The sequence below is a fragment of the Physella acuta genome, unplaced genomic scaffold, assembly GCF_028476545.2.
Source record: "Physella acuta isolate Inbredline_101_S28 unplaced genomic scaffold, ASM2847654v3 ptg000533l, whole genome shotgun sequence".
Lineage (NCBI taxonomy): Eukaryota > Metazoa > Mollusca > Gastropoda > Physidae > Physella > Physella acuta.
The window spans coordinates 390,001-411,323 of NW_026732052.1; the positions used below are offsets into that span (position 1 = coordinate 390,001).

Here is a 21,323-nt window from a genome sequence, read left to right on the forward strand (position 1 = left end):
TATAAAAATGGCACAGCTTGAGTTTTTCTCTGTAATCTCTGTAATAAATATTTTGAAAACAACAACACATCTGAAAAAAATTTTCATGTCATTTAATGTTTTGTAAAAATAATTACATAAATATCATTTCACATGTAGACAATTTTTACAATATGACACACTGAGACAAGAAATGAGTGGCTTATTGACTAAGTGTATGGGTTATAGACATGAACAATGCAATGTTTATGTACATGGGAGAGAAAATACAAGCTCATTCAAATTCATTTAGATGGCAATGTAATGAAAAATATGATGTTTTGAAATACCGAATGTCCATATTAAGTAAACAAAAAACTTCCTTGTTATGGTTTTTAATTTAAATCAAAATACAACTTATTTTCTAAGTATGTAATCTGTCACATCCAGAGAAACAACTGTTCCCTATATTACATTAATATGGATGCTAAAACAATTTTATTAAATTGTGTTGCTTTATAAAAATAGTCTTTACATTACTAAATGTATACATTTCATTGGGTGTTAATGAATACAATAAGAATATTTAAATCCTAAACACATGACCTAGGAACACATCATTTACATTTAAATGGATAAAGTTTGCATTATGAAACAAGACAACCTAGTTTCTACATCCGTCTCACATCTAGCCTTCTGTAAGATCTGCCCTAATGGAATAGTGATGTGCACCACACATCTATCTACTGACGGAACAGCACACAGCCAACAGATCTTTGATAGGGGAACTGGTGTAAGACTGAAGTTATCAGTGCAAAACTGTTTTGTCATCAAATTTAAATGTCATAAATTTAATACTACATTAGTCCCCTTCTTTTCTTGTAATCTTCTAGGTTTAGAGACCTACGAGGGGCTGCTTCTCTGGGTGTGTGTAGAGGTGTGGTGGGAACAACTACTTGGGTACCTGTGAAGATAAAATATTGTATGATGAACAGTTGTTTTTTTTTATTAAAATGGCATCAAGAAAATAGAATACATATCAAAGTTGTTTTTTGCCAGTGTCACTGTTGGGTTCAAAGTTGAGGGTTTAGGTTGTTTTTTTTTAATTAAAATTGCAGCAAGAAAATAGAATACATATCAAAGTTGTTTTTTGCCAGTATCACTGTTGGGTTCAAAGTTGAGGTTTTAGGGTGAAGGCTAGAGCCAAGTTTAGAATAGTAACAGCATAATACAAAAAATGTTCCACTGGCATTTGAAGGAGTAAAAATGAAATATTTAAGCTTAGATTTTAAACTTGGTTTGGAAATGTGGCTTTTATTATTGTAGTATTGTAAAAAAGTCATGCTGCAAGAGAACATGAAGAAAAACAACTCAATTTAGTTTTAAACATAAATTCTTGATATACTCCACAGAGAAAATAACCTACCTCCAGATGGGACATCTAAATCTATTTTTATATCAAAATCATGAACAGCAAATAGATCTTCAGATAATCTCCGCTCTGAACCATCAGTTTTATCCTGTATGTCAATAAGAATTAAACATTGATCCAGAAATACAAATGATTTATAAGATTCCAAAGAAAATTTTTAAAATATAAGAAAGTCATCATTTAAAATTTAATATTTCCACTTATTATTTTCTTTATTGCATTTATAAAGCATGAGAAGCTTAGCGCTGAATTCTAGAATAATGAAGTCCACAAAGAGTTTGATTAAAATATTAACTGCTTCTTTTATGGTAAAGCAGGTGACACAAATCAGAGGCAGTCTCTACAAAATAGTCAGTCTGAGAACTTACGGTGTATTATGTTCTACCTTAGTCTTGCAAAACTTTACTTAGAGACAACCAAAATACTCCCAATATGGAAAACAAGATTTTAACATGCAACAAAGAAAAATAAATTATGTACTTACAATGGATGTATCATGAATAGATTTTATTACTGGCAATGAAATGCTAAGACTGTCTGGTGGTGGCATTGATACCTTCTCCTATAAAAATAATGTTTTCAAATAATAATACATTGTTTATCAAATATTTAAAATAACTTATTCCTAGCATTAAATTTTAAAAGAAAACACACTCAAGTTGAATAGTTAATAAATTATTAACCATGTATTAAACATAGAGCATTTATTTTTTGTTTAAAATTAAGTATGCAAAACTTACTTTGGCTATCTCTTCTGGCTTTTTGCCACTTTTGGTTTCATGGGTCTAAAAATACAATTGAAACATAGGATATTATAAACATTTTAATGATTTAACAAATAAATGTATATCAACCAACACCCCCATACAAATATTCTTACCCTTGTAACTAATGTAGGTCTACAATGTCTCCTAGTAAAAGGATCAGCTGTAGCATTTCTCATCTCCGCAACTTCAGCTTTCAGTGCATTCTCTGCTTCCACTAAATTTCTATCACGATTTCTCTGGTTGATGTAACTGTTGTTTTTAAAAATTAATGGTAAAGTTTATTGAGGAGAACTGTCAGACACAAAACTGAAAGACCTACTAGGGTAATTTTAAGTTTTCAAACCAACTTTATAAGAACTAAAAATTGTTGTTTCAGTAACATGTATGCCAAGAATTTAAGTAAAATGAGCAATGTTGAATATTTTAATGTGTATGTATTGGAATTTTTTTAACAGAGATAAACATGCACTGTGCCACTTATAAAGTTAATCACACCTAATTGAGTTAATATTTGAAGTACGTCGCCTGTCAAGCTCTGTCGCTCGTTCTTCTAGGTCTTCAAGTTCTTGGGCTAGTTTTAATGACTGCTCTTGATTACCATCCAGATCTGCTTGTTCCTAAAGAAAAGTTAACAATAGTACATAAACACATTTTTCAAAATTATTTCTGGAAAACTAACTATAAACAAAAAATAAAGTAGCAGCCTTATGTATCCATTTTGTCAAGTCTTTTAATGTTTAACCTAGAACATTGCCATTGTGTAAGGGAAATAGCATGGACTTTTAATGGGAAAAAATCCTTTAATACTTACTTCCCTTTAAATGGTGAAAGCAAGTGGTGTTCTTATTAAATTATCATTCATCTAGGTCTAAATTCTAAACATAGTAATAATACTACAAAGATAATTCATAATATAAAATGAAATATATTTTTAAACTTTTTACCTTAGATTTCATTAATGATGCTTTTCGTACAGCATAGTTATGTGGGTTTTTCCTAAATTTTTGCTTTTCTGCAACAATCTGAAAATAAATCATTTTAAAATTATACAAAAATCACAATTAAACAAAAATATTTGGCAATATAATCTATAAAATAAAATCTGAAATAAATTGTAGTATGTCTATGTGTATCAGTATAGTTTATTTTCAGCTTATTACAGCCCAAAATATTTTCCCTCTTAAAACAGGGACAATAAGTAAGTTCAAAGTACTATAATAAACCTCTTCTATATCCTTGTCTTTGATCTTGTATTCAAATGCCTGCTTGATGTCATCTTCCTTTCTAGAGATATCATCAAGTGTGGGTAACTGATGGTGACCAAGTTCCATTGTTTCTTTCCATTTGTTAAACTCTGTGTCTGTGAAGTCTTGGTTAGAAACAAATTCAAGTCGATATACCCGTTCAGCACCTCCATGTCTATGTGGGGGAAGTTAAAAACAAAAACAAAACATTTTATTGAGTTGGTTATAAAATGAAATTATACATCTTACATCAAGTTAATTACAACATTAAGCTCTCTAACAGTAAAAAATGGATCTAAAAAAAATACTTTAAGTAAATGATCTTTATGCAAACAGCAACATACTTCAATTTAAGTCCTTTATTTGTTCTTGTTTTACCCAATTGGTAAACTTTTGCAGTCTCTACAACATCAACAATTTCAGCTACCTAAAATTAAAATGAACATCTATTAAATGAAAGCAGCTTTGATAAAAAGAACCTGTAGATGACATTACGACACTACTTAAAAATTACATTGCAAATGACACCGCAAAATAATTGTTACCAGATTGAACAAATTTTATTATTTTAAGGATTGGTCTCACACCAAAAAAAATAATTTTTTTTTATTTTATGAGTGCTGAAGACTCATATCACACTTAAAATATGCACATCAAAACTAGGATAAAAATGTACTTTAAAATTTTGTTGACCTTAAAAATGATAGTAACTGTTGTAAGTACACAAGTATGAAAAAGTTATTTGTATTTAAGAACTGAAATTTCACACTTATTAGTGACCTAGTAGTTTTGACCTACTTTCATTTGATTCAGATCACAAATAATATTTTTATGAATTATGTGTGCAAAAACAAGAGTGGGGGAAGACTTTAAAATCAATACTTCCAAAAAAATTGATATATACACACAAAATAAAATAAAAAAATATTCTTGCATCAAAAACTAAAAAATAAAAGCAGATTTCTGCTTCGTTAAAATTGTATAAACACGATGGAAGTACTCATTAAAAAAATATCAATTTAAAAAATAAATTCTAGCTTCTGATTTTTTTAAAAATTTAATTAGTAAACAAAATGTATCAATTACTTTAAAATTATATTTTAACTAAATAAAACAGGTAACCACAGCTATTTTAAAACTTGAAAAAAAAAAACTATGCCTAATTTAAAATAATTGGTAGCGAATGTTTATAAAAGGTTCAACAAAAGATAGCAAAATGGGGTGGGATTTTTCAAAAATATTTATGATTCCAGCATTGAAAGAATAAGCTAAAACCTTTCAAAACCTTAAAATTATCTATCCCAAAAAGAAATTAGTATTTGTAAATGAAATTGTTTAGTGTTTAGTTACCCTATAAACAGGCCTTCCTTCATGATTTCCAATGCCTATTCGTACAAAACAGCCTAAGACAACCTTTTTAAAATATGGCATATGACACCACCTGAAAATTAAATAAATATTAGATGCAGCTACACCATTTTTATAAGATTTAACATTAAAAATTTAGAATTAAAATATAAAACAAAATTTGCTAGCCACTTTATTAAATAAAGTAAAAAGAAGATATTAACACTCAAATTCTGTATAACCATACCTTTCCACTTTATTTCTTGACAATCGTATTCTACTCAACTCCTCTTTATTTGTTATGTACTTTATTCTCTTATTCTTTGGTCGACTAACTCTGTTCAATAAGGAATATGAAAGGACTAATTTTTTAACAAAATTGTAAAAATTAAAAAGTAAATTTTGAGCAAATAATTTGCAATGAAGGAATAACTATAAAATTTGTGGCAAGGAAGAAAAGAAAAAAAAAACTTACAAAACAATAATGGACAAGAACAGTTTAAAAAATAAATTTTTTTTGCTATTTGTATTGAAAAACCCATATAGTAACTGCAGTAAAATAGTTGTGAAAAGATATATTTTGTTGGCAATTATTATAAAGCAAAATAAGTAGAAAGTCAACAACATGTATATTTTGATATACTTACTCCTCTTCTGATTCTGATCTGGATGAAGACCTGTCACTAGCTTCAGAACTTGAATCTCGAGCATCAACATCTCTCCCACGATCTCTATCTCTATCTCTCTCTCTTTCTCTATCCCTCTCTCGCTCTCTTTCCCTCTCTCTCTCTCTTTCACGCTCCTTTGTTTCTTTTTTACGCTCTTCTTTATCACTTTTATCATCTTCACTACTGTTATCATCGTCATCATCATCACTGTATATGTCACTGGCCTTAATCTTCTTTTGTGCCTGAATCTGTTCAGCTGTGAAAAAATTTGTTTGGCTATTACAAAATGTAAACTGCATCACCGAAATAGGAAAATTAATAACCCTTTGATATACAAGTCAGAAGTAATTTTGCTGGAATACCTTTCTTCTTCTGCTCTTCTCTCTTTGCTTTTAAGTCAAGGAAAGCTGATGTTTTTTTGTTGTCTTTGCGTTGTTCAATGTGTTTACGTCGTTCTTTGCTTCTTTCACTGACAGTGGGAAGACTTTGATCTGAAAATGGTTTGTTTTTCTTCTGTTCTTTTTTGGCTTTCTTTAGTTTCTTTTGGATTTCAAATCTGGAAGAAAAAATAATTGTAATTTAAAACTTACGTTGGTAAGTAAAATGAAAGTAAATCTCTTTAAAATGAGATGTCTTTAAAAATACCTTTTTTTCAATGCAGCACGACGCTCCATTCGATTAAAAAGCTCCTGCTCTCTTTCTTTCTCTGTCATGGCCTCAAGTCGTTTTTTATCTTCATCATCTCCAATAAGATTCTCGTCATAACCATCATGAAATTTATCTTCATCTGAGTCAGAGTCATCACTTCCTGAATCTGAGACTTCACCTGAAAGATACAAACGAAACATTTACAAGGTTATTTTTTTTTTTTTTAATTTCCCATTTGATGTACGATAAGGATGTACAAAATAGGCCTACACTTTAAACACAAAGCTAAAACGTTTATAATAGCTCAGATTACTAGAATTCTTACCTTCTTCAGGCTCAGACTCTGATTTCTTTGCCTCTTCTTCACCCTCACCATCAGAGGAAGACAAAGCTGTCAACTTTTTAGTAACCTTTTTCTTAGTTTTTTTCTTTTTGGCACCATTTTTACCATTAACTGTCCACTGAAAAGTTTTTTAAAAACTGACAAGTATTTTAAAAATTCTAAAAATCCCAAGTAAAAACTACTTAATATTTAAATATCAAATCTAAACACTTTTGACTAAATTTTTAAAAAACTTACATCATCATCACTGTTAGAGGTCTCAGAGTCTGAGTCACTTTGTGCAGCACTTGCTTTAGCCTTGGCATCTGAGTGAGATTCTGAGCTGGCTCTTCTCCTCTTCACTAAAGCACGAAGACCCTGAAACAGTATGTGCAAGTTAAATACAAAGAGGAAAATTAAAAATCAAACTTCGATTCAGCCAAAAATTCACAGGATCCTGAATTTGGATAACATGTTTTAGACCGTAAATTTTTTACCTGGCTAATGGCTATAACCTACTTTAGACTGAAGGCCCCTTTTTTTAAATTCCTTTAATTACATCATGTTGTATAAATTACCTTTTTTTTAAGACATGTGCACTTCTGTAGCATATACTTTTATGTAATTTGAATATTGCTCATGTTGCACTTACTGTGTGCTAAGCAAGACTATATTTAGGTCAAGATTTTATTTCAACAAGACAATAAGTTAAGAAAGAAAAAACTCATTCTGAAGGAAAGAGGTACCCATGTCCCTGATAAAGTAAATAAAATTAAGTTTTCTTAGTAGCATTTTTGGTGAAAGTTATTTTTAAATAGATAACCGTCTGGAAAACTTGTATTATAAAATGCATTTCCATAATTTGAGATTGCCAACAGTTTGATTACCAAGCTTATCAAGTAATGAGATAACTAGCTCTAAAATATTCTATTACTATTATGGCAGGAAGACTCTTAATTTAACAGTATCAGATCATTCAGCTTATAAAAAAATTCCTAGGATTGTTGGGTTGGCATTTTTGATAACAGAAGGATTAGTTCAGGTGTTAATTTTTACAATTATATATTTACAGAATACCTTGACATATGAATGCCCTGATATATGAGATGTTTTAGATATGAGCCATTGAGTGAGCAATATCTTGCTGTGAAATATGAGATACTACTACTAGTAACTTTGGACAGGATTTTTAAAAATGGCTCACAGGTGAAAGTGAAGAAACGTATCAATAAAAGCATGGACCAGTGAAGGGAATTAAGCAAAAGTAAAAAAGCATATAAGTTCTAGTTAAGGTAAGTGCTATTAAGTGTAGGGATAAAGTGTAGCATTAACAGCGTAATGGGTAAGTGATTTATGAAAGATTTTAGCAATAACAGTAAGTCAATAAAAGTGACTAGAAGAGAATCGCCTTAAAGATTTAACTAGTAAATGTAGCGTAGTTCCTTCTCCCATCACTTCCGCCAGCATCTTATGACTTATGTAAGCCCAGGTTGCTGGAACCTGTTTATTTCTTTCAATTCTCTTCTAAAAACATATAAATACTAGTTGGGTGGCATTTTGGGAGCTGGCATTTCAATAAAGAAAATTGCTGAGATATGAGCAAATTAACGTACAAACAAGTTTATGGAACGAATTTTTGTAACTGGAGGTTCCACTGCATAAGGCAAATATGTATTGGTTTCTTAAATAGTATAAAATATTCAAAAGTGTCCTTTAACTTAGTCTACAATACTTTTGACTCAGCATTATTAAAATAGGCTAAAGGGTTCAATTTAAGACTTAATTTGAAGCAGCTGTAGTTCAGTTCATCAAAACTTAGTGATCTTATTATTAATTACTAAAATACATTTTTCCACCCACTTCAACAATAATAATGATTACAGTGCTCCACATCAAAGTTATACATAAAATTCACCCCCCCCCCCCCCTTCCGAGATTTTATTTACCATGACAATGTGATGTTTCTACGTTAATCGCTAATAGATTTAGACTTTAGATCTAATATATTTATAAATTAGGACTGGGGGTTTAAAAAATTAGCATGCAGTATGCAGCCTAAGGGTTTTCGAAATTTCTGTATTGTGTTGCTTGTCAAGTAACTTGTGTGTTGACTTATTGGTTGATGATGATTCATAATTCTCTCAGTTCTGATTTTCAATTTCATTCATTAGAACTAATAGAACTTAAGATATTAGGGCTTAGGCCCTTAAAAAGGCCTAAAGATAAATGTAAGACTTCACTCCAAAATTTATAATTTATGATTAATGCTAGGTTCTCAGTTACTTAAATGATCTGAAACAGTCATGTATGTTTATTAAATCATGACATTAGACTTTTTTTTTTTATATTTTTTGTGGAAGTCTGGAGACGTCGGAGTCAACCAGACTCGAGCTGCTAAGGCCCAGGCTAGTCGTCAGTGTCTGGTTGATGAAAACAAAAAACGTATTATTAGGCCTACTTCATCTAAATCTTCGCCGCCGCTTCCACTTTCGTCACTATCTGAGTCTATCAAAGCTGCGCTCTTTTTACGTTTAGACATTGCTATTACTGTAATAACTAAGCTCTACAGGAGACAAACATTAAATTTCTTCTTGCTTTTCTTTAGTTAATTTAGTACAACTGGTTTCCTATGCTACTCTTAGATTGTAAAGCACCTTGTGAATGTACAGATTTTTACAAATTTGCGATGAAACTGGAGTATACAATTTGCGTAGTTGAAAATATATAAGAATTAAAGTAATCATTTTAGATTTATTTTTCTTGTCGAGGCTACCGACATATATTTTCTATTAGCTCGTAAATAAAAAAAAATATTTTGCAAAATAAGTAATGAAAAAAATACATATAATTGCAGTTAAAACTGGCAAGCATTCTAAATGTACAGATTATTTATAGTACATTCCCAGCATGCAATAAAATCTTTAAATTAAAAAAAAAAACCTAAAGCAAACTATTTTGACTTTGACTCAACCAAAATTTTTAATAAACAAAATCAACATTCATTTTTCATATAAGACCTAAGGCTTCTTAACTATAATTCCCCTGCTATTTACTATATTTTATTTTTAACAAATCATTTACCTCTAAAGAGAAGTTAATGAAATAATAAAAATAATGGTTGATTCATAACTTAGATAATTTGTGTTAATATAATTTATTTAAAATTGTTAGACAATAGTTCTAAATCTAATGGAAGACCATAATGTCATTGCGATCGGTTAAAGGAAAGACTGTGAAAGCTGGATTTTGGTGGGTTGAGTGTTTAAAAGTAACCACATATTGGTTGGCGAAGTCTAATCTCGACCGTATAAATTATGATCCCGAAAGGGGAAGGGGAGTCTTGACTTTTTGTATGTGTCATGAAGTGGGGGGGGGGGGGGTAGAGTCGTAAATTGGCGCAGTGTGGTAACCTCCAATACTAACAATGTAATGTACTAAAACTATAAACAAACTCAGTGGTATCCCCCGCCCTGGGGGCACTTGGAACATTCGTGGGGAGTTGGAAGGGGGGGGGGGACTGTCACTGGTAAAATTATATATTTTCTTAATATAAATTATGTTTGGTAAAGGTGATTGAAGAGATGCATGAAAACAAAAACACTGAGTCCGATATATTTTTGTTCCCATAATTTTAAATTAATTTTTACAACGATAGATAAATGTGCGTCTGAAAATGACTGATAGATCTATATTTATTCGTAAATAATAAGAAACCATTTTTAACGGAACTGACGTCATCGTAAAAATAATAACAACTTGATGAAAAGCAAAGGGATCCCCCACAATAACAACGAATTGAACAAACAAAATCTGAAAATGCTTCTGTAATTTAATTATTGTGTATTATTTGGTGTAATAAAGAAGTAACTGTCTTGTTATAACCCCCTTTGTTAACCTCTAGATCTAAATTCTAAGTTGTTAGTTTAGTTTAATTAATTTAATAATTAAATTTATTTTTTTGTTGTTGTTTTTTTGTTCAAGACAAAAAAAAACAACAATTGGTTAGACTTTATTTAGATCTGTTATAAGAAGTTTTAGGTTAGTTGAGGATAATAGGACTAATAGGAGGGAATTATTTATTATTACTAAAATTATTACACTTATGTCTTACACTAGCTAGAGCATGGGTTCCCAAACTGGGGCGTGGGTGTCGCTAAACCGCTAAGCGGCTAAGGGCTTTCTGTGGGGTTGCAAACTGGTAGACTATAGACTATACCCTAGCAATGAAAAAAATAATATTTATAAAAATATCTTCTTCGTTCTTAATTTTTAGTGTTGGAAGAGATCGAGAGGGTTTGAATTTGAGACTTTTCTGAATTTATCAATCATGAGTTTTTAGAAAGATATCTGAAATTTGGCATTACTAACATCACAGGAAATGGAATAGAGAAGAAACAATGCATACTGTGCAAAGTTGTGCTCAGTCATAAATCTACGATACCTTCAAAACTTAAATGTCATTTTGAGATGAGTCATTCGGAACACACCAAAAAATATGGAGTTCTTTCATTGCCATGAAGCTGGTTGCAAAACAGCATTAGTGCAAGCATTAAATGAAGTCGCATTAGAAATTGCCAAGCAAAAACAACACAATAGGAGAAAATCTCATCAAACCATGCATGTTGAAGATGGTGAAATTAATTCTTGGGGATTCCAGTGCAGTAAAGATGCAACTACAATAGCTCTGTCTAATAATACTATTCAGCGGTTTATAGCAGACATGTACGTAGATGTTAAGAACAAATTTTGAATGAAATTAGGCTTTCACTATTGTTTGCTTTTCAAGTCGATGAATCAACAGACATGCTATTTTGTAAAGATATTATGCAGAAAATATATATTGTTTGAAACTGGATGATTAAAATGGGAAAATGGCTGTGGGATTTGTACTGATGGTACATCTATGTTTGAGTCAAAATCGCTGGCTGTCAAAAGGAAATATTGTGAATAGTGTTTTTTAAATCGGAAGATGAAATCAAGTTGTTCTTGGAAGTGCAAGGGAAACAAGACCTTTTGATATACTTTAACGACATGGTGTGGTTGGAGAGAGTGTCATACCTAGCAGATATATTCGAACATCAACATACAAAATGAATGAATATTATCTCTTTTCATGATAATCTCGAGGCATTTATATCAGAGCTGCAAAATTGGCAAAAAATTAATCTTGAAAATATTGCCATGTTTGAGAAACTCTGCAGTGTGGTAGATGAATCTGATTGTGAGATAAATAAAAATTTGAAACAGGAGATTTCTGGGCATCTTAAATCTCTAGCATACGAACCGCTGCGTTATTTTCCCTAAGCTGAAAGAAGAAGAAACTGCACTGACATGTAACCCATTCTCTGCATCCCTTGATGTTGCCAACATTCCCGATGAATTACAAGATGAATTCTTAAATTTGGGGAATGACTCCGCGTCATATGAAAAACTGCTCACATTTTTGGTGTAGTACGCACCATTTATACCCAAACGGGAAATTGATTGCCTTTCGCGTTTTAGTTTCTTTTGTGTCTATCTTTGCGAGAATAGATTTTCAACACTTTTCCAATTAAAAACAAAACATTGAAATAAATTAAATGTTGAGAATGACATGAGAATGGCGTTAACAAAAACTAAACTGTGAACGTTGAGGCTAGTTAATACAATGAAATTTTACTCATCGTATTAAAACAGTTATCAAGAATAATTCACTTTGAAATTCTACAAGAAAATCCAACTTTAGTCCTTATAAATTTCCATATTAATTTCGACTTTTTAATTCCATGGGGGTCGCGGGTCACTTACTTTTTGTAAAAGGGGGTCGCTACTCGAAAAAGTTTGGGAACCACTGAGCTAGAGTGTCTGATAATAGTTGATAATACTAATTAACTAATTGAATCTTCTTAAAAAGGGGGTTTTACTGGATTTAGAGTAAGAGTTTTAGTTTTTAGGTTACTTGTAGTTAACTAAAATAGTAATAATACACACATTTTGCTAATGTTAATGCTAACCCTATCCTTAACTTCAACCTAGCATACGCCCAACCCTAATTTCTAACCATAAAACTAGTCGAGATTACAATATTACTAACAACCTACCACACCTATTTTTGGAAGAGTCCTTTATCAGAGGTCGGTATCTTCAATCACCCGATAATAGACTCTTCTTAAAGTAGACGTTTTAGACTGTTAGTAGTACTATTAGTATTGTAAAATTAAGACGACCATGCTAACCTTTTTAAAAAAAATTATGGCAAAGTGTAAATAAAGCACATTATTTTTTACCAACATGGCATTGTGAAGAAAAAGTAAAGATTCCTCTTTAAACCTAGTGATTCATTGGGCAGATGAAGTAGAGCTCATGTTTTTTTTACCTGGGCAAATTAAGGAATAGTGTGGTCAGCACTATGCCAAGCTGCCTTTAATTTCCCTAATGTAAGTTAGGTACCCAACTGAGCTGAGTGGACTCGGGACGTGCCACTTTCTTGATCTCTGATTCCAACTCAAGAATTTCGGGTTAGCAGTATGGCGCTCTACCCCTAGGCCACACGGTCCCATAAGTGACATCATGATTTTCAAATTTTTTACCTCCTCCCCATCCCAAATCACAAAAAGCCAAGGCCCAACACTTAAAATAACGTCATACCTCAACCTTGTCATGGTTTTAAATAAGAGGTTATTAGTATTCTAAAATTGTTTTCATGTTATTTTCAGTGTATTACACATTTATTTACAGGTGACATTGAGAGAAGGAAATAAGTAACAGTGGTTAAGTTAGTAATAAAATGTACTTAATGCATTCACATCATCACAAGACACTTGGGAGAAACTAACTTGTGTTAAGTGTTTTGGCAAAATGGCTAATAATTAGGTAAGTCGTATCTCAACTTGCTTTTGTTTTTAGGTTTTTTTAATAGTATAAATGTCCATGATTTTAAGCCTTTATTGTTTTGTTTTTATGTAATATATAATCTTTCCATGTTAAAACATGAGTGTAGTGTTTTTGGGGTCATTTATAATTAAATCATTTTCAAATTGATTATGAATACACATGAGATTTAATTAAAATTAATTAATTTCATCTTCAAAAATTATTTGTAAACTTTCTAAAATTGTTTATTTATTTTTCATAATTTCAGCATTACTATGTTGAAGTTGGAATAATGAAACCAACTATTAGACGAAGGCCCAAATCAAAATCTTCTATCCAAACATGCCAAGAAAAGTTCTGCTGTACCCTGATTAATTCAAAGGCTACATATTACTGTGATGACTGCAAATCAGCCCAGTGCACAGAATGTGTGAATCAAATTCATAAATCTAAACTGAAGTACGATTTTCACTGTCGTCGCCCACTTCCAGCTGCTCCTGAATCAGAACTGTGCCAAGCAAAAAACATAAATTTAATCTGCCAAGAAAAAAACTTTCCGGATATTTGGTGTGAAAATTGCAAATTGCAACTTTGCTTTAGTTGTTACGACTTGTACCATTCTTGTGAAAAAAGGAAGCATCACATTAATGTTACTATAGCCTACCACCAAAAAAAGCTTCAAGAACTACAACAGAAAGATTCTGAACTACAGAATTCAGTTGAACTGTATCAAGACGCAATCACTGATATGATAAAACCATCTGCCCCTTATTCTCTAGCAGATGAGGCTGATTCTATGACATTTTGTTCATTTCCACAGGAATTCGGTGATTCAAAGAATAACATGGCTTTCACTTCCAGTAACTCCAGTTTCCATTCAGATAAGAGCTCTCTCAGCATTCCAGATATTTGTCAGCTTTCAACAGCCTATACTCCTGCTGCCACTTTTGCTAATTCTGCCCCTAGTACTAATAGGGATAAAGACTGTGATGTATTTCAAAAGAGTTTTCTTCTAGTAGATGCAAAAGAGGAATTTCAGGCAAGTTATCCTACCATTACTTAAGTTTTTTCAGTTTTTTAATCTTGGTCCTATATTCAATACTTGAATATGTCTGGAAATTTCAAAACAATATGTCATGTTCATTTTCACAACACATTTTGTGTTTAAAACGTATTGCCCAAAATAATTATGAATACTTATAAAATGTCTTAGGTAAACTAATATTAGGGCATGAAAACTCTTAGTAGGTAAATACAAAATTGAATTTCTTTTTAGTTAAGTCTCTACTAATTAAAGTCCTCATCTTTCAGTTGATAGTTACAAGCTAATTCATTTTCTACTAGTTAGATTTCATATTCTTCAATTTATAAATTGGTCATGAAATTTGAATGCAACCATCATAACCTAGTTTCTGTTGTATTCCCTATTTATTTCCAAGGCTAACAAATTTACTACAAATATTAATTTTGATTTAAAGAATTTGAAATCTCCCCTTTGTATCACTAAATTTCTATCATGCTACATTTTGTTTGTTGCAGATAAAAGACCATAAGGAATTTATTGACAAGCTAGGATGTCATAAAAAAGATACATTTAAAGTTATTTCTATATTTGGCAACACAGGGGATGGAAAATCCTATACTTTAAATCATGTGTTTTTCAAGGGCTGTAATGTTTTTAGAACATCTCCTAGTCAGGACTCTTGTACAGTAGGAGTTTGGTGTGCCCTCTCTACTGATTATAAAGCTATAGTTTTGGATACAGAAGGGCTGTTGGGAACATCGGAAAATGCAAACCAGCGGACTCGTCTATTGTTGAAAATCCTTGCAGTATCTGATATAGTAGTGTATCGTACAAAAGCGGAAAGACTACACAATGACATGTATGTGTTCCTCAGCAATGCTTCCAAAGCTTATTGTGAAAGGTTTAAAGAAGAACTTATAAATACATCAAAAAGAAATGGTATAAGTGAAGCTAACTTGGGTCCTTCTTTAATTGTTTTCCAAGAAACCAATCGTACTGATACATTAGAAAAAACATCTGGTAAGTTATCAAGTTTTGATAAATTATAACTAGATGTTTAAATGATTTATAAATATTGAATTAAATGATGGTTTTGAACAGAATTAAAATATTCAAAAACTTGAAAGAAGACTTCAAAGTTAAAGGAAACTATTAAAGATTGCTAAAAAATTTGTAAATATTACACTTTTGGGCTATTCCTTGTTACATTAAAAACACTTTAAAACTGTTTATTCTTTTCAGAAAACCAATCACAAGATTATGCATCACATGAGTTACGAAAGAGGTTCTATGAGTCAGGAAATCTTGTGAATGCATTTCATGAGACCCTCTACTACGTTGGCATTAGGACTGAACCACATAAAGATACAGACTTTACTCATATTTCCAAGTGTATTATAAAAAGGCTTCAAGATAATTCAGTGAGAACACCAAGAAAAGCAGAGATTATCTTTAAATCTTTAAAGGTTTGAAAGAACTACTATTACCTAAATGCTTTTAGTTATGTTGAAAATGAACATTTGTTGTAGTTACACATTTTTATTACATTGTAACAAATGTTTACAAAAGTGAATATTTTTCATGTAGGCCTAATCCATACTGTTACTTTTAAGTTTTACATTTTTAGCAGGAAATAATTATTAATATTTTAATTGTATTAACAAGAATTTTGTATTTTATCTTATTTTTCAGGCAATAAATGACAAATTTAGTGGGATGATTGAGACACCAAGTTTCAACACATTTCCAGATGAATATTTTACTTGTACCAGTAAATGCTTAGCTTGCAAGTATGTTTTTTTTAAAATGCTTTTATTCTTAAGGTAAAAAAAACAAAACATTATTTATGGTTTTAATTAAATTTGAAATAGTTTCTTATTTAATTGCCAGAAAAATCTTTGACCAGTGTTAGTTATTTTTCTTAAATCTTGACAGAGATGGTTTTTTGTTTCCTCTAGGTCTAGATGTAAACTAAGCATGAACCACGACACTGAAAGTGAGCCTCATGATGCAGGTCGGGATGTGCTGTGTGAGTATCAGAGTCAGTATGGAAACAAGGTTTTCATGTGCAAAGTAAGTCTTGAGTTCATCCATGTGTATAAATATAACAGTACCGGTCTCTTTAGACACAGACAGATTTATCGTGTCTTTTTAATGATATACATTTATTTCCATTAATGTTAACTTAAAGGTTTTTAAATGGCTATTTTTATTTCATTTAATGCGTTTAAAAAATTTGATACAATTTTTTTACATATGCTATTTTCCAGACATGTTTACGCAACAAAAAACAAGTAATAGTTATGCCCAAAACATCTTCGTCATCTGACAACTCCTGGCTGGGTTTAACTAAGTACATTTGGTCAGGGTGAGAGGAAACATTTTTATTACTTTGCGAATAATTTTCACTTGACTAAATATGGTGAATATATAATAGTTTACATGAGTTGAGTGTATTTTCTATGATAAACTTGATTTTGAATAGATATTGTTTCTTACTGTATGATATTGTTACTTTGTACATTATCATCTGATTCTCTTTACTGTGTGCAAATTACAAGGACTGAATTAATTTTCCCAGATTTTCTTGTTTCTTTATAGTTATGTGTATGAATGTCCAAACTGCGGTGTAATTTATAGAAGTAGGGAGCATTGGTTTGGGAATGAAGAAGAAGAAAAAGTGTTACATGTAGAGTACAGACATGTTTGGCCACAGGTATAAGTATATTGAATGTTTATTTTACAAATTGTGTTTCAACTGTGTTATGTGAATGCTACACAGTTATTATTTGAAAAGTAAAACATAAAGCCATGGTGGCAAGCTCAAGAATTTCATTGCAAGGTTAAGGTGTGTGTTTACTCATGAACAAAGTATCTCTTTTTAATCTAGTTAATTACTGATTTGCAGGGACCAACTACACTAGATGGCACACATAATGCAGCACGCAAAGTTATTGACAGCTTTCATTATGTAGCAGATACTATCAGCAGTGTTGGAGCAAGACCAACTAAATATATTGCTGAGTGGACGGCAGATCAGATCAACCCTTCGTACTGGGTACCAAACTCTGAGATTATTGTAAGTTCTTTTTCTGGTGTCTATTTTTTATATTGTTAAAACAGGTGTTTGTTTTTGTTTTTTTTGTTTTTTTTTATTGTTAGTTGCATTGATTAGCTAAATAAATTTTAAAGCTACTTTTGAGACTACATACATTCTATAAAAGCAACATTAGTGAAAACAGATTTTAGTTTTATCTTAATTTCTTATATGTACACATGTATACACAGATATTCATCACCCTTGAAATATTTTAAAAATAATTTTGTGCATTATTGTTGCAGAAATGTTCCAAACCTGAATGTCAAATCATGTTTGACTGTGCTGAGCAGAAGCACCACTGCCGATCATGTGGGAAAGGATTTTGCTCAGACTGTTCCTCCAAGAAAAGACCAGTCCCAGAGAGAGGATGGGGCCCTGAACCAGTCAGAGTATGTGATGCTTGCTACTCCAAGGATGAGAAAGGTACAAGCAAAACCTCCATTTCTAAAACAGGTGACTTAGTGTGCAGGGTGTTATGCTCTAATTAATTTGATTTTAAAGTTTTTAATTTCAAGTTGAGTTATTTTTTCTTCAAACTACATGTCTTAACCCTTTGAGCCCAACAAGCCAGAAAACCGGCTTCAAGATTAGGCATATATGTCTGAAAAGCCGGTTTTCTGGCCCAATGATCTAGCATCATTGTCCTAGGGGCTGTTATACCGTCTTATTAAATACAATTAGCGGCGGACTGAATAAAATGTCTTATGTCTTTTTAGTGCGGGATTATGATTCTAAAAATAGATTTCGGGGAAAGGTGAAAGTAATAGTGTGTGCATTTCGTAAAATACATTGTAAAAATAAAAAAATGCAGAATCTTGCTGAATTGTTGTTTGATACTGAGCCTTGACATCAAATGTGGCTTGATTATCTCAAATGGATCACAAGTTATAAGAATAGTTAGAAGCAGAGAAGTGAAAATTGGTTTGGGCCTGGGAGCTCAAAAAATGGGAGAAATTAGGCCATGGAGGCTCGGGCTCAAAGGGTAAAAATAGTCTAAAACTAGCAGTCTTGAAGTATTGGATAGTTGATAAATACACTTGCAAATTATGGATCTACTTTTTTTTCATGTATGAAAGAAATAAACAGTGAAGAGTCCCCACAACAAGTAGCTTTAACAGCTAGAAAAGTTGGGGAAGTTGTGACCTCGACTTTTAGTGCTGTGGCTTCTGCATTGGATTATCCTATCGGTAATAACTAGAATTAAAAATGTTTATTAATAGATTAAATAGTGCATTTAAAAAATGCTTATGGAGTCTCAAATGTAATTTTTAAAATATAAGCTAGCCATTACAACCAACATTTTAACTGTTATAAAAACTGTAACATCTTTATAGTACTTACTAACATGCATGATTTATATCCACTTCATGACACCTGGATTATTGAACATGTTTTTCCCCTGTTTATTGAATTTTTATTGAGACTTGGGTTTATTAATGACAGTAATAAGGCATTATTTTTTATGACATTTTACATATAATTTTTTTAGTGTAACCCTTTGTATGCATACACATATATATATATATATATATATATATATATATATATATATATATATATATATATATATATATATATATATATATATATATATATATATATATATATATATTGGTTTTTGTTTAAACGTTTTCCCTTTTTCATTATAGTTTTTTAGTGTCCTTGTAAAGAAATATGCAATTTTAATTTTTTTCAGGAGTGATTAAAAGTTCAGCGATGCCATCATATTGGGTACCTGATGATAAGATCACAGCTTGCTGCGTTTGTGAGCAGCAGTTTGGGTTTCGGCTGGCTAAGCACCATTGCAGAGCCTGTGGTCAGGGTGTGTGTGAGAGCTGTTCTCGCAACAAGCGTGCTGTTCCTCTCAGAGGCTGGGATTATCCGGTCCGAGTTTGCGATAAATGTGAAAGTAAAACAGACAGGATATAAGCATAACAATCACAATTTTTTTTACTTTAGATATATTTGAAAAATATAAACTACTGAAGAATATTTTTAATATGTGATATCTATGGATAAATGTTTTACTTGACCAGTTGCAATATTTATCTTTTCTCTGTTGGATGACAATAACTTTTTTTAATAACAAAAAAATTAAATTCCAGTCAAACTGTTTAAAAATTAAAATAAAGCTTGATTAATATTCTGACAACTATTCTAAGTTAATTAAGTTATTAAACTATCAAATTTACTTCCAAGTTTTTATTTAAAAAGCCAACATTAAGTAACACATTTTGTAATGAATTATATGCATAACGTTAACAATTAAATGTAACAATAAATAGATTTGAGACTGAATACAATGAAAAAATGTCTAATTATTTCAATTTTTTTTTTTTAAATTCTTTGAAAATGTTTAAAAAAACTTTTGTATGAACAAAAAGTTATCTATAATATTATAACAGTACAACTGCCAATTTCTTATTCTACCATAAATTTATTTTATACTTTATATGGGATAGATTGATCAATTTAAGTTTTATTTTTTTTTAAAGTTAGTTTTATAGAAATGTAATTGCTGGTCTTTGATATATTTCCTTCTGTATTACCCACATTCTAATAGTAAAAATCTGTGTAGTGAAATGTGGGTCTTGTGATGAGCTTATTGTATGCTGTTTTATGCTTTCTATGGTGGTGTGTAAAGTATTTAAAATGTAGGTTTGGTGAAGGTAAAATTGAAAATAAAACTGAGCAATTGCAATCCTTTTTATTTCATTAAATATGTTTGAACTGAATGTTTATTGACAGCAGCTTTATTACTTATGCAAGGGAAATATGGTTCAATATGAAAAATATCTCATTTTTTCCCAAAGCTCTGACTTAACTCTAGACCAGATTTTTCACTGCATTGTTCTGCTTTTGTTTTTTAAACATTTATTTTGAAACTTGTACAAGAGTTCTATTACTGTGTACAGACCACTTCTTGAGTAGTATAAAGACTGCATCAAAATGATTTTGGCATTTATCCAATTTTATTTATGTCCTTTTTGAAGTTTTAATGTGTTGAATCATATTTTCAATATGTGTGTTATCCACTAAGACAGCTGACGTACTCTGTAAACAGTAGGGTCAATAGCTTCCTGTGGTAATACATGCAGTACTAAAATTTATGGGATTTTTTTTATAATGGTATGTTAATGATTAAATGCTGTAAATATTGGTGCAATATGATTTTCTAAGCATTTGTATCTTTAAATTTGTACAATGTATTAGAGGTACAGTTACAGAAAGTGTTAAGTTTGGAAGCAGTAAAGCTAGTAACATCTACTAAAATATTTACCAACTGAAGAAGCTATTTAAAAAGGATAGATTAGCAATTAATTACATCCAATAAATCATTGCAATTAATTATTTTAATTTTTGATTATTTTAAATGCTTTAGTTTTGCTTTAATTACTTGAAAACATTTTTAATAGCCTACAGTTGATTTAAAAAAAAAAAAACTAGCTTCCTTTTTATAAAACAAAGAATTCTTAATAACACTAATGTATAATGGTGTTTAATATTGAACTACAAAGATTCATTAAAAAGTGTACTTTGTAGATTGACTTTGTGATTGTTTATTTGTATGTTAGAGTTTTAAAAATTAACATCCAGATGACATTAAAGGTAAAACAACATTCAGAACCAGATTTTATTTTATTTCTGATTTGTTTTGTTTTTTAGTTCAAAAGAAGGTTTGGAAGGTATTTCCATGTGTTTATAATTTATTTCATTACTTTTAAATATAGCTTAGTATTGAAATTAATTATTAATACTGTTAGCATTGTTGTGATCAAGGCAGGTAAAATGTATTTTCTGTTTTTGTGATTTTTATAAATTAGCAGTGTTACATTGCTTACCCTAATAAAACCCTTGATTTCTTGATATACTTTTCCCAATTTATTACTTAACATAAATTATTAAACACTTTTAAAAATCTATTTTTATTTATTCTAATTTAAAAGTTTACGAAAATGAG

At 30.7% G+C, this 21,323-nt stretch overlaps 3 protein-coding genes across 5 annotated transcripts in view; 2 read left to right on the forward strand and 1 right to left on the reverse strand.

Moving 5' to 3' along the window:
• Positions 1-77: 77 nt before the first annotated feature.
• LOC131945243 (RNA polymerase-associated protein RTF1 homolog) lies at positions 78-9,028 on the reverse strand. The gene is made up of 17 exons (XM_059306288.1): positions 8,845-9,028; positions 6,645-6,764; positions 6,390-6,525; positions 6,062-6,242; positions 5,779-5,972; positions 5,396-5,672; positions 4,996-5,085; positions 4,752-4,842; positions 3,746-3,828; positions 3,381-3,576; positions 3,102-3,179; positions 2,653-2,774; positions 2,271-2,406; positions 2,131-2,175; positions 1,875-1,952; positions 1,385-1,478; positions 78-922 (listed from the first exon to the last, which is right to left on the reverse strand). Exons 1-17 carry the CDS (start codon positions 8,923-8,925, stop codon positions 816-818), a joined length of 2,109 nt encoding a protein of 702 aa, XP_059162271.1. The 5' UTR covers positions 8,926-9,028; the 3' UTR covers positions 78-815.
• LOC131945244 (distal membrane-arm assembly complex protein 2) overlaps positions 4,353-21,323 on the forward strand; it is a 65,835-nt gene continuing 48,864 nt past the window's right edge. The window contains exon 1 of the mRNA XM_059306289.1: positions 4,353-4,358. The gene's annotated coding sequence lies outside the window, so the exon portion shown is untranslated. The remainder of the gene's footprint in view (positions 4,359-21,323) is intronic.
• On the forward strand, positions 10,129-21,220 carry LOC131945241 (zinc finger FYVE domain-containing protein 1). Of its 3 annotated transcripts, none has more exons than XM_059306286.1 (13): positions 10,129-10,249; positions 13,104-13,238; positions 13,507-14,277; positions 14,778-15,282; positions 15,505-15,728; positions 15,955-16,052; positions 16,221-16,335; positions 16,533-16,630; positions 16,864-16,978; positions 17,171-17,341; positions 17,605-17,815; positions 18,439-18,549; positions 19,059-21,220. In XM_059306286.1, the coding sequence occupies exons 3-13, from the start codon at positions 13,531-13,533 to the stop codon at positions 19,289-19,291; spliced, it is 2,628 nt and encodes an 875-aa protein (XP_059162269.1). In that variant the 5' UTR covers positions 10,129-10,249; positions 13,104-13,238; positions 13,507-13,530; the 3' UTR covers positions 19,292-21,220. The 3 variants fall into 3 exon arrangements, with proteins under 3 accessions (XP_059162269.1, XP_059162268.1, XP_059162270.1); XM_059306285.1 differs by having other exon boundaries at positions 10,129-10,210; XM_059306287.1 differs by having other exon boundaries at positions 10,129-10,210; positions 17,605-17,785.

Excerpts from the sequence above, each read along its gene's own strand:
- LOC131945243 (XM_059306288.1), bottom strand. The coding sequence starts at position 8,925 with ATGTCTAAACGTAAAAAGAGCGCAGCTTTGATAGACTCAGATAGTGAC. Across the intron at positions 2,176-2,270 it reads GACCTACATTAGTTACAAGG|ACCCATGAAACCAAAAGTGG; the intron begins GTAAGAATATTT and ends TTGTATTTTTAG. Across the intron at positions 1,479-1,874 it reads CTATTCATGATACATCCATT|GATAAAACTGATGGTTCAGA; the intron begins GTAAGTACATAA and ends ATTGACATACAG.
- LOC131945241 (XM_059306286.1), top strand. The coding sequence starts at position 13,531 with ATGAAACCAACTATTAGACGAAGGCCCAAATCAAAATCTTCTATCCAA. Across the intron at positions 14,278-14,777 it reads ATGCAAAAGAGGAATTTCAG|ATAAAAGACCATAAGGAATT; the intron begins GCAAGTTATCCT and ends TGTTTGTTGCAG. Across the intron at positions 17,816-18,438 it reads AACCTCCATTTCTAAAACAG|AAATAAACAGTGAAGAGTCC; the intron begins GTGACTTAGTGT and ends CATGTATGAAAG.